The sequence below is a fragment of the Aquarana catesbeiana genome, linkage group LG07, assembly GCF_042186555.1.
Source record: "Aquarana catesbeiana isolate 2022-GZ linkage group LG07, ASM4218655v1, whole genome shotgun sequence".
In the NCBI taxonomy this organism is placed as follows: domain Eukaryota; kingdom Metazoa; phylum Chordata; class Amphibia; order Anura; family Ranidae; genus Aquarana; species Aquarana catesbeiana.
The window spans coordinates 326775893-326792546 of record NC_133330.1 but is presented as its reverse complement, the minus strand read 5'-3'; the positions used below and the strand labels follow the sequence as shown (position 1 = coordinate 326792546).

Below are 16654 nucleotides of genomic sequence, written 5' to 3'. Positions count from 1 at the left end.
CAGCACCCCATATTGACAGAAAAACACAGAATTGTTGACATTTTTGCAGATTTATTAAAAAAGAAAAACTGAAATATCACATGGTCCTAAGTATTCAGACCCTTTGCTCAGTATTTAGTAGAAGCCCCTTTTGATCTAATACAGCCATGAGTCCTTTTGGGAAAGATGCAACAAGTTTTTCACACCTGGATTTGGGGATCCTCTGCCATTCCTCCTTGCAGATCCTCTCCAGTTCTGTCAGGTTGGATGGTAAACGTTGGTGGACGGCCATTTTTAGGTCTCTCCAGAGATGCTCAATTGGGTTTAAGTCAGGGCTCTGGCTGGGCCATTCAAGAACAGTCACAGAGTTGTTGTGAAGACATTCCTTCGTTATTTTAGCTGTGTGCTTAGGGTCATTTTCTTGTTGGAAGGTAAACCTTCGGCCCAGTCTGAGGTCCTGAGCACTCTGGAGAAGGTTTTCTTCCAGGATATCCCTGTACTTGGCCGCATTCATCTTGATTGCAACCAGTCGTCCTGTCCCTGCAGCTGAAAAACACAGCATGATGCTGCCCCCACCATGCTTCACTGTTGGGACTGTATTGGACAGGTGATGAGCAGTGCCTGGCTTTCTCCACACATACCGCTTAGAATTAAGGCCAAAAAGTTCTATCTTGGTCTCATCAGACCAGAGAATCTTATTTCTCACCATCTTGGAGTCCTTCAGGTGTTTTTTTAGCAAACTCCATGCAGGCTTTCATGTGTCTTGCACTGCGGAGAGGCTACTATCGGGCCACTCTGCCATAAAGCCCCGACTGGTGGAGGGCTGCAGTGACGGTTGACTTTCTAAAACTTTCTCCCATCTCCCGACTGCATCTCTGGAGCTCAGCCACAGTGATCTTTGGGTTCTTCTTTACCTCTCTCACCAAGGCTCTTCTCCCCCGATAGCTCAGTTTGGCCAGACGGCCAGCTCTAGGAAGGGTTCTGGTCGTCCCAAATGTCTTCCATTTAAGGATTACGGAGGCCACTGTGCTCTTAGAAACCTTAAGTGCAGCATAAATTTTTTTGTAACCTTGGCCAGATCTGTGCCTTGCCACAATTCTGTCTCTGAGCTCTTCAGGCAGTTCCTTTTGACCTCATGATTTTCATTTGCTCTGACATGCACTGTGAGCTGTAAGGTCTTATATAGACAGGTGTGTGGCTTTTCTAATCAAGTTCAATCAGTATAATAAAACACAACTGGACTCAAATGAAGGTGTAGAACCATCTCGAGGATGATCAGAAGAAATGGACACCACCTGAGTTAAATATATGAGTGTCACAGCAAAGGGTCTGAATACTTAGGACCATGTGATATTTCAGTTTCTCTTTTTTAATAAATCAGCGAAAATGTCAACAATTATGTGTTTTTCTGTCAATATGGGGTGCTGTGTGTACATTAATGAGGAAAAAAAATGAACTTAAATGATTTTAGCAAATGGCTGCAATATAACAAAGAGTGAAAAATTCAAGGGGGTCTGAATACTTTCCGTCCCCACTGTATTTAAAGCAGAGCAAAAGGTTGTTTACATTTGGCACTTTTGGGAGGGGGGGGGGGTGGGGGGGGGAGAATGGGTACCTGGTTTTGACAGGTACCAGCTCCCACTTCTGACTCGGATCACTGTGGCGATCTAAGCTGGAAGTTTGCCAATGCCCCCACCCCCCCTCCTTGTTCAGCAGTCTTCTGGGACACACCACAGGTCCCAGAAGACTTACAGGAGCATTCACGAGATGTAGCGCGACTCGTGCATGCGCAGTAGGAAACAGGCTGTGAAGCTACCATGCTTTACTTCCCTTTTCCCCTTACTAGAGATGCCGGCGCTTGCACTCAAAGCCAATTGAACAATCGGGTCGGGTGAGAACATCACTGGATCCCTGGACAGGTAAGTGTCCTTATATCAAGTCAGCAGCTACAGTATTTGTAGCTTCTGACTTTTAATTTTTGGTCGGAAGCCTGGAGCTCTTTGAAAATGAACATATTTAAAAGATTTTTTTATTATATTTTTATTAAAATGATACCTGGTGATCCTGCTGTGAAGGTCCTTTTTTAGACACTTCCTGTTATTGGGTAACTGTCTATCACACAGACTCTTGATGGAGACTTCAATTGGATGTTTCAACACATATTAACCATCCATGGTCCACTGTTGTCACCTTCAGGAAACATTTCATGAGAAATGCCATTTAGCCATCACTGGAGTGCATGTAGAAAGGAAATGACTGCATAGACACTGGAGACCAGCAGCAATTAGATGTAGGGCTGAAACAACTAATCAGTTAATCAACAACTAATCAATTATGAAATTAATCGATTACCATTTTCATAATCCGTTAGTTGGCCTGCATATAGGATGCATTATTTGTTTACATCTCAGGAAATACAGTGCAGCACACAATACAGCTCAGTACACCATCCATACATGTCAGTAAGTGGCTGAGAACTTGTGAACGTGTGAGGAGCAATGCCTCATGGGACATGTAGTCCTGGGCAGGAAGTGAGTGGTTCTAAAGGCAGAAGTTTTCTTTACCTTGCTATTGGGGCGCTCTATACTGTACTTAACGTACAGCAAAAAGCAGTGAAGAAACAGATCAAAAGCAAACTGCATAGGTGTGTACTGAGCCTTATGCCGGCCACATGGATCCATTTTCAGATGAGAATATTCATATGAAAAATCTTTGTACATTCACTGAATGAAAGAATGTTGTTTGAAATTTTCACTTGCTTTTAACATTCTGTTTTAAAATGAATGTAATTTCTGAAAGAAAACCACATACACTGTCTGAAAATTCCTTTGACCAAACAGTTTTCTATAATTTCTAAATTTTCCTGTCACTGTGGTTGAAAATGAATGTCGTTTTGACCCCACGAACGATTCGAAAATTGAACGAACATTCTTAAAAAAATTTTTTTTTTTTTTGAAGGAAGACATTGTTTTTATATGGGTAGCATATAATATATTACAGTTCTGTTTGAAAATCTGCAAAACAGTCTCTAACTTTTTTTTTTTTTCTTTAAAAAAAAAATCTCGGAGTCTGATGATATTTACCAGATTCAACCTTTAATAGTATATACAGTATATCTCCTCTAATGGTATATACAGTATATCTCCTCTAATAGTATATACAGTATATCTCTTCTAATAGTATGTACAGTATATCTCTCCTCTAATAGTATGTACAGTATATCTCTCCTCTAATAGTATATACAGTATATTTCCTCTAATAGTATATACAGTATATCTCTTCTAATAGTATATACAGTATATCTCCTCTAATAGTATATACAGTATATCTCCTCTAATAGTATATACAGTATATCTTTAAAAGCATATACATTATATCTCCTCTAATAGTATATACATTATATCTCCTCTAATAGTATATACAGTATATCTCCTCTTATAGTATATACAGTATATCTCCTCTTATAGTATATACAGTATATCTCTCCTCTTATAGTATATACAGTATATCTCTCCTCTTATAGTATATACAGTATATCTCTCCTCTTATAGTATATACAGTATATCTCTCCTTTTATAGTATATACAGTATATCTCTCCTCTAATAGTATATACAGTATATCTCTCCTCTAATAGTATATACAGTATATCTCCTCTAATAGTATATACAGTATATCTCCTCTAATAGTATATACAGTATATCTCTAAAAGCATATACATTATATCTCCTCTAATAGTATATACAGTATATCTCCTCTTATAGTATATACAGTATATCTCTCCTCTAATAGTATATACAGTATATCTATCCTCTAATAGTATATACAGTATATCTCTCCTCTAATAGTATATACAGTATATCTCTCCTCTAATAGTATATACAGTATATCTCTCCTCTAATAGTATATCTCTTCTAATAGTATATACAGTATATCTCCTCTTATAGTATATACAGTATATCTCCTCTTATAGTATATACAGTATATCTCCTCTTATAGTATATACAGTATATCTCCTCTTATAGTATATACAGTATATCTCCTCTAATAGTATGTACAGTATATCTCTTCTAATAGTATGTACAGTATATCTCTCCTCTAATAGTATGTACAGTATATCTCTCCTCTAATAGTATATACAGTATATTTCCTCTAATAGTATATACAGTATATCTCTTCTAATAGTATATACAGTATATCTCCTCTATTAGTATATACAGTATATCTCCTCCTAATAGTATATACAGTATATCTTTAAAAGCATATACGTTATATCTCCTCTAATAGTATATACATTATATCTCCTCTAATAGTATATACAGTATATCTCCTCTTATAGTATATACAGTATATCTCCTCTTATAGTATATACAGTATATCTCTCCTCTTATAGTATATACAGTATATCTCTCCTCTTATAGTATATACAGTATATCTCTCCTCTAATAGTATATACAGTATATCTCTCCTCTAATAGTATATACAGTATATCTTTAAAAGCATATACATTATATCTCCTCTAATAGTATATACATTATATCTCCTCTAATAGTATATACAGTATATCTCCTCTTATAGTATATACAGTATATCTCTCCTCTTATAGTATATACAGTATATCTCTCCTCTTATAGTATATACAGTATATCTCTCCTCTTATAGTATATACAGTATATCTCTCCTCTTATAGTATATACAGTATATCTCTCCTCTTATAGTATATACAGTATATCTCTCCTTTTATAGTATATACAGTATATCTCTCCTCTAATAGTATATACAGTATATCTCCTCTAATAGTATATACAGTATATCTCCTCTAATAGTATATACAGTATATCTCTAAAAGCATATACATTATATCTCCTCTAATAGTATATACAGTATATCTCCTCTTATAGTATATACAGTATATCTCCTCTTATAGTATATACAGTATATCTCTCCTCTAATAGTATATACAGTATATCTCTCCTCTAATAATATATACAGTATATCTCTCCTCTAATAGTATATACAGTATATCTCTCCTCTAATAGTATATACAGTATATCTCTCCTCTAATAGTATATACAGTATATCTCCTCTAATAGTATATACAGTATATCTCCTCTAATAGTATATACAGTATATCTCTAAAAGCATATACATTATATCTCCTCTAATAGTATATACAGTATATCTCCTCTTATAGTATATACAGTATATCTCTCCTCTAATAGTATATACAGTATATCTCTCCTCTAATAATATATACAGTATATCTCTCCTCTAATAGTATATACAGTATATCTCTCCTCTAATAGTATATACAGTATATCTCTCCTCTAATAGTATATACAGTATATCTCTCCTCTAATAGTATATACAGTATATCTCTCCTCTAATAGTATATCTCTTCTAATAGTATATACAGTATATCTCCTCTTATAGTATATACAGTATATCTCCTCTTATAGTATATACAGTATATCTCCTCTTATAGTATATACAGTATATCTCCTCTAATAGTATATCTCTTCTGTCCTCAAAGAGGATTAAAGATTTTGCTCTCTAACCATATAGTTGGTTATTTATATTACCACTGTATAGAGATATTTAAAAATAAATTGCCTTTTTTTAAAATTTTACATATTAACTAAATTATACACCACACTTTTGTTTTAAAGTTATTAGTCGATTAATCAAAACAATAATCGGCCAACTAATCGATTATGAAATAAATCGCTAGTTGCAGCCCTATTGAGATGCAACAAAGGATGAAAAAAAAAAAAAAAAGCCAGCGATGTTGCTTACCTAAACCGTTCTTTCCATTGGTCTTCTGTCCCCGACAACGGCATCTCAACTGTGGACACCTGGCCACATGTGACAACTTGCAGCTTCACAGCAGGGTGCCCACTGTGCGTGCGCGAACCATGCTGAACATTGTGAATGGTCCCGCAGTCTTTTGAGATGTGTCGGGGAACTGGCAGCAACACCAGGGATTTTACACAAAGGAAGCAATACAAAGAGAACCGGAGACTTCATACACAGTCTACACAGTACATGGTGCAGCAGGCGCATAATCGGGAATATGAAATGATGGGGTAACAAATGCTTTAAAAGCCTGCATGTGTTTCTGGGTCCTCAAAACATAAATGGCTACCAATGTTTGTAACATCTTAAAGCGAAAACACAATAATTGTCCTAAAATGCCAATATAACATTTTTTCTTTTTAGAAACACAACAGAACTTTCCATGAAAGTGCATCATTTGAGCATTCCTGGTATCAGTTGCAAATTTTGCACATTAGCCTTTCTCTCAATTGCAGTGATTATAAGTGAAAATTATTTTTTTTATGATAGTTTATCTAAATGGGTATTTATTTTTTTAATAAGTAGTAAGATTCTAACGTGAAAAATTGGGTTTAATTTCTATGCTACTGTTTTTTTTTTTCTCTAGATACAGATATGGTGATTATATACTTGTCGGCTGGTGTAACTTCCAGGGATTCCTCAGAAGAAGACAAGAAAGCTACACTGAGGGCGATTAGTGAGGAAAACGGCCAGCTGAATAATTCGGTCATGGTTCTCACCTATGCCATCATTAACGGTAAGCAATGGGGGTCTGCAGACTTGGTCACATCTATACAATTAAAGCCTCACTTCAGGAACCAGAAAAAAATACCGTTTGCAAAGGGGCCTCCCTGCACTGCAAAGGTTAAATGCTCATTAAGGCTGGCAGGCCTTCTTTATGGTAGGCGACTGGTCCACCGAAGGCTCATCTCCAGGGCACTGCAGCTGGCGGTTGCACCCTGATGTCACCACATACAATGCAGAACCAATAGTCCTGCATTGTACATGGGGATGGCAAGGATCTGTCTACAACCCAGAGCATCAGAGAGGAGAGCACTGGAAGCCTGCCAGGGCGGGGAATGAGGTAAGCATAACAGCGTATTCCTCTACACCTAGGCTTAAGTTGGTTGTAAACCTCAGACATGAAATATGAACAAAGCATATTCCTCTATAGTGTGTACTTGTCTCAATTCAGAGCACTAGGCTCGGGTTCACACTGCCCGGCGACTTCCGTGGTTGACCCCAGTGCGACTTCGGCACATCTTGCATGCGACTAATTTAACAGAAGTCAATGCAAGTCATACCAAAGTCCGACCAAAAGTAGTGTAGGAACCCTTTTCAAAGTCTGAGTCGACTAGAAGGGCTCCGTTGCACTGAAAGGGGTCCGACTTCTGATGCGACACCTGCTCCAAAATCGGAGGGCTTGTCGCATCAGTGTGAACCGAGCCTTAGTGTCATTTCTGTCTGCTGCTTCGTTCCTCCATCAGCAGCACTATCAGAGTAACTTCTGAGAAGTTTTCCTGACATCCAGAGAAAAAAAAGGTGATGGGGAGGGACCTCCAGCCTGACAGCCTCAGCTCTGCAACTGTGTGGAGGGGGGGTGGGGTGTCTCTTCCCTCCAATCAGCTCTCAAACCTCTACTCACTGAGCTCTGCGGTGTGTAATTTCAGCTCACCACTGCCTTGATTCTGGCATCTCGAACAAGCTTTATAAATTCTGCAAGCTTAACGGATGTAGAGGAGATAAGACTGCAGATAAACAGATACAACTTATGTAGGAGGATTTGTTTCATCTCTGTGTATTAGCTAAGGCCAATCACTTCACTGGGTATATGTAAGGGTTTACAACCACTTTAACAAGCATTTTAATCTTGCAGTGGGGGGTGCACAGCCCCAAATGGACCCGGATTCGCACAGGGCCGCCTTTACGACAGACTTGGAAAGTTTGGGAGGGAATAGAATGAAGGATACTGATGGCAATACATGTACTGCATAAAGTATCAAATATATCCGGAAGCCCCCCATAGACTTCATAGGGTGGTTTGCTTGGTCTACTCTCAACCAAAAGGAAGGAGATGGTCTTTCCATTTTTATCTCCTGAAACAAGGAACTTTTTTTTGTTCACTTTTTTTGGGGCGTAGCTTTCAAAGGACCAGTCCTCTGGTGCCCAGCCAGCAGCCTGGGGCTGTATGCGGTCCTGTCACTTATTGTGATGTCCTCAGAGCCTCTGCCAAGTGGTCTGTGTTTTCTCTACCTACCTACTCAAGACAGTGAAGGAACATAATCTTTAAACCGGATTCCAGTAGTTAAATGGTTTGGTTTATTTCTTTTACATGCTTATTTTTTCTATGATTTCTATCCTTCTTCTCTATTTATGTATATAATGGATCACATGTGGCACAAGGGATTTTTATGGGGGCTCTATAAAGTACAAATTTTAAGGCATTGATTTATTAAGGGGCTGTAATGGCAGTAATCTCTAGCAGTCTTGTGTGATGTGCATCTCCAATTTATGGATGTCTCTTGAAACATCTATTCGGTCTCCAAAAACTCCTATAGCATGTTTGATCATGCATGATCTGACCATCTCCTGTAGCATATACGCAGTCTCTGAGAGCTTTCTATAGTATTGCATTCACTTATTATGTGAGGCCTGTTGTCTATGTTAGGGGTTGCACTTAAGGCCCCCTAAGTAGATAAGTTGACCAAAACTGAATTAGTCCTTGCCTTGAATTACCCTTTGGGTTTTTGGTAAATGCCACCTAATTGACAAATCTTTACTCATTTACCATCCTCATCTCCCCATGTAGAAGGAGTCACGGGACTGAAAGAGCTTGCCTTCCTTCGGGACCTTGCAGAACAGAATTCTGTCAAGTACGGTGTGTCTGAACGGAGCAGCCTACCTGTCACCAAAGGAAGCATGATGGTCCTCAACCAGCTCAGCAACCTGGAGACCACCGTGGGGACGTTTTACACCAACCTGCCAAACCGCATGATCGATGAGGCCGTATTCAGCCTGCCATACTCAGATGAGATGGGCGATGGTAAGTTCCAATTTATAATCCAATAAAGTAAAAAGCTGGACTAAAGCTATTGATATTGATTGTAAGGTCTACTATGTGGCTTGTTTAGTGCATTCAAGCAAAGGGAAAAAAATAGAATGCAAAGTCAATCAAATGCACTCTAGTATCCTGTGACACTCTCTAGAAAAGTGGCTGCTGAAATATGTATTTCTTTTTTTTCTACAATTGCTATTTTTATTTGTCTTTTCCCTGAAGGATATATGGTTAAGTGCATCTCTCTGTTGTCCATTGAGACTTGTGCATCACTCTAAACAATGGCTGTCTTTTTAATATTTACTTTAAAAATTCTTTTTAAATGCTTTTCTTTTTTTTTTAAAGAAAAAGGACAATTATTAAAAGACAAAATTGTCTTTCACATTTAGTTTATTTAAATTTCAGTCATTCATATCTTACACATTGCATCTTATCCTGCTTCCTGCAGTTGGAAACAGTATCAAGGGAAAAGTGAGTATATGCTGCTCCACAGGGAGGTTTCAATCGAAGTTGTTGCATTGCTTGGTATGGGAAAAACACAGGTTCAATTTCAAATAGTACAAAAACACAAACGAGAGAGGGTGCACCAGCCTAGTGCATGATCCCATACACCATTTATTAATAATCCACAAATCTACTCACAAACCATGACAGAAACAGCATATCAAAGCAAGCGTCGGCTTCAAGGTTGCTCGATCCACTCAGCGTACTCCAGAACTTGGAAGAGCACCACCATTATCCTAACTGGCTTCTCTGTTTCGAGGGTGGTACCCTCTTCCTCAAACCATCCGAGCTCTCTTAGCATAGCATATAATGTACAACTGGTCATGGCATGAGAATCCTTTGCTCCTCCCATTGTTAGGGTTGGCCACATCTCCCCAGGGTCTTGTGACTTTAATTGTTGAAAAAACATACCACACAGTGTGAGATACATACTTAAACTTCTACAATGATTCCAAGATATTTAGATCCATTTGAAATATTGCATATCCATATTGTTGTGCATACCTTTTTTTGGATCTAAATACACATGCTATTGTCAAATGTATTGGGACACCTGCCTTTGCACGCACATGAACTTTAATGGCATCCCAGTCTTGGTCCGTAAGGTTCAATATTGAGTTGGCCCACCCTTTGCAGCTAATACAGCTTCAACTCTTCTGGGAAGGCAGTAAACAAGGTTTAGGAGCGTGTCTATGGGAATGTTTGACCATTCTTCCAGAAGCACATTTGTGAGGTCAGGCACTGATGTTAGACGAGAAGGCATGGCTCGCAGTCTCCACTCTAATTCATCCCAAAGGTGTTCTATCGGGTTGAGGTCAGGACTCTTTGCAGGCCAGTCAAGTTCCTCCACCCCAAACTCGCTCATCCACATCTTTACGGACCTTGCGTTGTGCACTGGTGCGCAGTCATGTTGGAACAGGAAGGGGCCATCCCCAAACTGTTCCCACAAAGTTGGGAGCATGAAATTATCTAAAATGTCTTGGTATGCTGACGCCTTAAGAGTTCCCTTCACTGGAACTAAGGGGCCAAGCCCAACCCCTGAAAAACAACCCCACACCATAATCCCCCCTCCACCAAATGGTTTGGATCGGTGCACAAAGCAAGTTCCATAAAGACATGGATGTGGGAGTTTTGGGGTAGAGGAACTCGTCTGGCCTGCCTCAACCCGTTAAAACACTTTTGGGATGATTTAGAGCGGAGACTTTCGAGCCAGGCCTTCTCGTCCAACATCAGTGCTTGACCTCAGAAATGCGCTTCTGGAAGAATGGTCAAACATTCCCATAGACAAAACTCCTAAACCTTGTGGACGGCCTTCCCAGAAGAGTTGAAGCTGTTATAGCTGCAAAGGGTGGGCCAACTCAATATTGAACCCTACGGACTAAGACTGGGATGCCATTAAGGTTCATGTGTGTGTGAAGTCAGGCGTCCCAATACTTTGGACAATATAGTGTATATTGGTAGGGTGGATAGGGTTCGGATGGTTTGGCCCTGAGAAAAGAGGGTACCACCCTTGAAATGTGTAAGCTAGTTAGGATCCTGGTGGTGTCCAAGTTTTGGAGTGGATCGAGCAACCTTGAAGCGGACACTTTGATATGATGTGTCTATCATATGGTTTGTGAGTAGATTTATTTGTGGATTATTAATAAATGGTGTAAGGGATAATGCACTAGGTTGGTGTACCCTCTCTTGTCTATTTTTTTTGTGGTGTTACCAGGGCTTCCCCAGTCCTGAGAGGGCCGCATAGCATGGTGTGTCCCTGATCCATGCCAAGAAGCAGATGTGCGTGAAGAACTGGTACCTGACTATCACTAATGCGCAGGAGGTGTTTTCTTATAGCTTCAATTTCAAACCGCAAGGACTGCATTCTACCAAAAAAACAAAACAAAACTTTGATATGCTGATTATGTTGATTGAATGTGTGTTTATAATTATATATTCCGCTACGTAAACTGTTGGCGCTATATAAATCCTGTATAATAATAATAATAATATTCCAGTTGATTTTTTTTTTAGGAGACTATTTGCCTAATATTTCCCATTGCATTGTGTCTTTTTAGGTTTAATCATGACTGTCAGCAAGCCGTGTTATGTTGGGAACGTGCTCCTGGGAATCGTGGGCGTCGACGTTAATCTCGCGTACATCCTTGAGGACGTTACCTACTACCAGGACTCCCTGGCCTCATACACATTCCTCATCGATAACAAAGGTATCTTTGTAACAACACCAATGGCGCATTCCATCCAGTCCTCGTAACCTTAAGAGACTCAGATTTTTGTTTTGCCTTTTTTTTTTTTTCTCTCCACTTATTACGTCTTCATCTCACTATAAATAAAGCTCTGCAGAGACTGTCGGGGTATCCTGAACTGGTCTGGCTGCTGCAGATTTTGGCTTCTGAACAGATAAACATTAAGTAGCTCTAAAAAAAAAAAAAAAAAAAAAAAAATTGATTCCCTTCAAAGATCAAATAACAGAGGGACCAACCTGCAAGGTAAACAACTTTGTAAGACTTGGCACATTAAAAATGATTTTACAACCTTGGCAACTATTGCAGCCAGCCAGTTGAGAACACGGGGTGATTCTGTACGTGGAATTCTGTGGCTCTCTAAACCGCGATGTTAAGTGTTTAGGTGGGTGAGGGGTTCTATTTAAAGCTGAAGTTTGAGCTGCTTATATGTTGCCTTCTGTGGTGGTTCCTCCCTCTCCCCTTCCGTAATATGCTAATGACATTTTTAAATCCTTTCTGATTTCATTACATACTTTGTTTTGGACCTATTGATGTCATCATTGGGTCTCTGTGCTTCTCTATGTAATGCAGGTAGATCATAGCTAGTGGGAGGTGCTGGCCGGGGTGCTTTACATAGCTTCCTGAAAACATCACAGCACCCTGAATTAGTACTTTCTTCAATAGTCATCAGCTGTGATGCAAGCAATGGACTGGGAGGAGTTATGTAAATATTAAAATGCCTTGATAGGTGGGTGTCAGTCGGGAGGAGTGAATGCTCTTAGGTGGGCAGTATTTGCATGCAGGCCACCCTAGGTAACACCCACATGTTACGCTGAGCTTCCCTGATTAAATCCAATAAATGAAAGGGACCAGGCCAGGGGCAGCAAGTTTGGGGAGAAAGGTCTAGAAGATGCTGGTCATCCTGATGCCAGGAAATGAGGTCGCTCGATCTTTCTGCATCTTCTAATTCAGCTCCCCTCTGGGGATCACTCACTAGTGCTGTCCAGCCAGGTGGAAATTTCCCTTTTGTATGGTGGATTTCTAACTCAGCCCTAGAAAACTAGAAATTGTTCTATCCTTTGGAAGGTGGTATCGGTGGATGCAAACTTGAGTGTGGTTGGGGCAGGATACACCACTCCCTGACAATTCTGGGAACCTGGTCCCCATAAGAGCCTATGCTCCCCATCAATATTCTGCAACTGAGAGCCAAAAGACTTACTCTCCTACACTGGAGCCCTCTCCTACATGGTCACACAGCCAGGGGGCAGTCAGACAATGCCAAAGTTGTGGCCTGCATAACACATCAAGGGGGGGGGGGGGGGGGGTCAGGCAGCTATGAACGAAGCAAGTCTGATTCTCTCCTGGGTGAAGATCCATATGCCAACTCTCTATCTACGTACCAGGAGAGGAAAATTGTCATGTGCTTGCCAGTGCTTGTTCTCAGGGTACTGTATCCTCCACCCTAAGATCTTCTTGATGCTCTGTCAACAATGAGGTGTACATCATATGATGTATATCATATGAGGTGTACAGCATGATGTCCTCGATGTGGACATCATGTCCTTCATGTAAAAAAAAAAAAAAAAAAGTTGGAAAGTTTTGTGTCCATGTCTAGAGATCCTCTGGCTTTTGCAGTTATTCCTTGGTCCCCATTCAGACGTATGCATTTTTTCCAGTGAAGATGCTCCCTCAACTGCTCCACGAGATAGGGGAAGAATGGATTACTGAGATTCTCATTGCTCCAAATTAGCCTAGGAGAACTTGGTATACAGACATACACAGGCACCTATCAGATGAGCCTTGGCCTCTGCCAAAAACAGGCTAGACCTCCCGTCACTGGGCCCTCTGTTGCACCCTGCTTCTCCTCTGGCTGTACCAGCATGGCTGTTAGGGGCATTGCTGACTCTATCATTCCCACTTTGCTTAAGCTAAGAAAATCAACCACTGGTAGACTACCATCGCACCTGGTGGGCCTACTTTGGCTGGTGCGAAATTAGGCACCGGAAACACCTGGAAATATTCTATTCCTTGCATCCTGGCCTTCCCCCAGCCTGGCCTGGACCAGCCTCTGACACATACTGCTCTAAACGGACAGATTTCTGTCTTATCTACTCTATTTTAGAAAACGTTGGCTTCGCTCTGTTGTCTAAACCTTTATACGAAGAGTTGCTTCTGTTAATTCCCCACTCCTACCTCCTGTGTTTCCATGTTACCTAAATCTGGTACTTTTGGTTCTTCAAAAACCTCTCTTTGAACCGATTTGGGATATCCCATTGATGGACCTCATAGGTAAGGTGGCCTTTCTGGTGGCCATTGTGTCTTTGAGTTGGGGACTCTTTCTTGTGAGGAGCCTTTCCTTGCTGTACATAGGGAAAAGATGGTCCTGAAACCCAGACCCTCCTTCCTTCCCAAGGGGGCCCTCTTCCTTTCACCTCAATGAGGATATTGTCCTCTATTCCCCATGTTCTGAACCAAAAGATGCCCAGAGACCACACTCCGCTGACTGGACCTCAAATTGAAACTGAAAACAGAGTTTTCCTTTTAGCAGCATGTTTTCGGTATCTTTCATGTTTTCCAGCCTTTTAAAAAGTTAGGGCAGCCATACATGGATCGAAATTTGATCGGTTCAGCAGGGACCAGCCGAATTTATATTTATGTATGAATAAACCCGCTGACTGAATGAAAAAAAAAAAAATGATTAACCTCTTCATGCTGGTGTGTCCCAGCCCTTTAATAGGTTTAGGATGCCGGGAAGTGGGTCAGGGCTTAAGAGCACGTGACTGCGGTGATTGGTTGTCAAGATCACGTGACCGCGGTGATTGGTTGTCAAGATCCGTAAGCAGCGATCGGGAGCTTTCGGTTGGGCGCCAGTAACAGGGCATGCACTCCCGGCACAGCTGTATTGACTGCATTGTAGGCAAATATGCAGCCTCTTCACACAGAGAGGGTGCGTATTTGCGTGTGGCCGGCGCCAAGGGGTTAATGTATGGCCAGCTTAAAGCCTCGTACACACGATGAGAATATCGGACGAATGAGCGTCCATTTTTTTTGCTTGCCAGTCTCGTATTGAAAATGAAGAGGTTACTAAAGTTCCGAAAATTCTCGTATGACAGAATACAACTTCGGAAGTAATGTAATGTGTTGTATTGTAATGTATTCTTTAGTCTCCGAGCATGTGTGGTCTTGCTCTTTTAAAATTTTTTTCTTTTTTGAACGAAAACTGTACTGATTAAAGGAAAATCGCATGTTCTGGTAGGGTACGAGAAAAAATTTTGTGTTTGTCCCTTCGGATAATTTTGCATGAGCTGTCGTGTTCGGCTCTCGAAGGCTGTGTACTAACGATTAGATTATCGTATGATGGCTTTGAAAGTAGCATTTTGTGTCGGATTTTCTGATCGTGTGTCCTAGGCTTTAAGTGTCTGTGAGTGGCAGCAGTTTTAGGTTCTTTTCCTGGATAATAATCTACAATTGTTGGAGTACAGACCCGTGCATATAACGCTGTGTTTTGGCACCCTCTAGTGTTGAAATCATTATACTGACACACATACAGGCAGATTTACTATACGGCTGTAGTTTGAGGACACCTGACCCATCACATCTACAGCTATAGGACCGAATAATTGAGCTCAGGTATTTCCTGTGAAAGGTGCTGTTAATACATATAAAGACATGTTGGACAATTGTGCGTTCCAACTATGAGGCAGCAGGTTTGGAAGGCCATTTTCTGTTCCGGCATCTCCATAAAGGCATCATTTTGATGTGCAAGTCAAGTGGCCTGCATAAGAGCCCTTACCTGAACCCTGTTAAAAACTACTGTTTTTATTGGCGTACAACACTCACTTTTTCACCATGACAATCGGGTGCAAATAGCGTGTGCCAATGTAATGTAATCTGTTGGCGCTCGTCTGGGCTGCAGATGGGCATCGATCAGGCTGCATTGATGTGGGCAATGGGGAGGCTGCTGCATTGATGTGGGCAATGGGGAGGCTGCTGCATTGATGTGGGCAATGGTGAGGCTGCATTGATGGCACGTGTAAGGCTGCAGATAGGCACTGATCAGGCTGCTTTGATGGCAATGGTGAGGCTGCAGATAGGCATCGATCAGGCTGCTTTGATGGCAATGGTGAGGCTGCAGATGGGCACTAACCCTTATTTTGCTTCAAAATTCCTTATTTAAAATTTACGTTTTTTTCCTGAAACTTCCTTCTTAAAATGAATGTGCGTGTTATAGGCCTGTGCATGTTATACGCCGATAAATACGGTAAATATTGGAATGCTGATTGCAAGCCAGGTTTTCTAGTCTAACATCCAGTACCTTAACCTGACAACTGATGTTTAGATGGAACAAACTCTGATTCCCACAAACACTCCAACCTATTGCAGAATATCTTCCAAGATCAATGGAGGCTTTTAAAGCCACAAAGGGGGGTTTGGGGAGCAATTCCATATTAACGACTATGGTTTTTAGAATCAGATGACCAATATAAAGGAGTGATGATTAGGGGTCCAAGAATTTGGGGCCATATAATGTATTTCGCAGATCTCTAGTCTAAGGCCCCATACACACTATTAGATTTTCTGCAGTTTTTGTCTTCAGATTTACCAAAACCATGTAGTGCAAGGGCCTGCCTGATTGCATACAAATTGAAACGCTTAAGGTTTGACCTCATGTTATATGGTTTTGGTAAATCTGAAGACAAAAATCTGCAGAAAATCTAATAGTGTGTATGGAGCTTAAGTCACGTCTATACTTTTATGTACAGCTAAAGACTTGTATCTTCATCTGCTAACCCTCCCGCTCTTTTCCTGCTAGGTTATACTCTGATGCATCCCTCACTCACCAGACCCTATCTATTGGTGGAGCCTCCCCTGCACACGGATATCATACACTACGAGAACATACCAAAGTTTTCTCTGGTCCGGCAGAATATTCTCAGGTAGGAAAATTAGTTAAATATTGATAACGTGTAAAAAAATATTTGCCAGCATTCATAAAAAAAAAAAAAAAAAAAAAAGCTCAGGCCTTGTATGTTCCAGAAAAAGTACAATACCCTTGAA

The 16654-nt window shown here is 40.6% G+C and overlaps 1 protein-coding gene across 1 annotated transcript in view; it reads left to right on the top strand.

Annotated features, from left to right (window-relative positions):
- CACHD1 (cache domain containing 1) overlaps nt 1-16654 on the top strand; it is a 232806-nt gene that overhangs the window by 165675 nt on the left and 50477 nt on the right. The window contains exons 8-11 of the mRNA XM_073593807.1: nt 6420-6569; nt 8622-8855; nt 11429-11578; nt 16410-16533. Coding sequence (XP_073449908.1) covers nt 6420-6569; nt 8622-8855; nt 11429-11578; nt 16410-16533 — 658 coding nt within the window. The remainder of the gene's footprint in view (nt 1-6419; nt 6570-8621; nt 8856-11428; nt 11579-16409; nt 16534-16654) is intronic.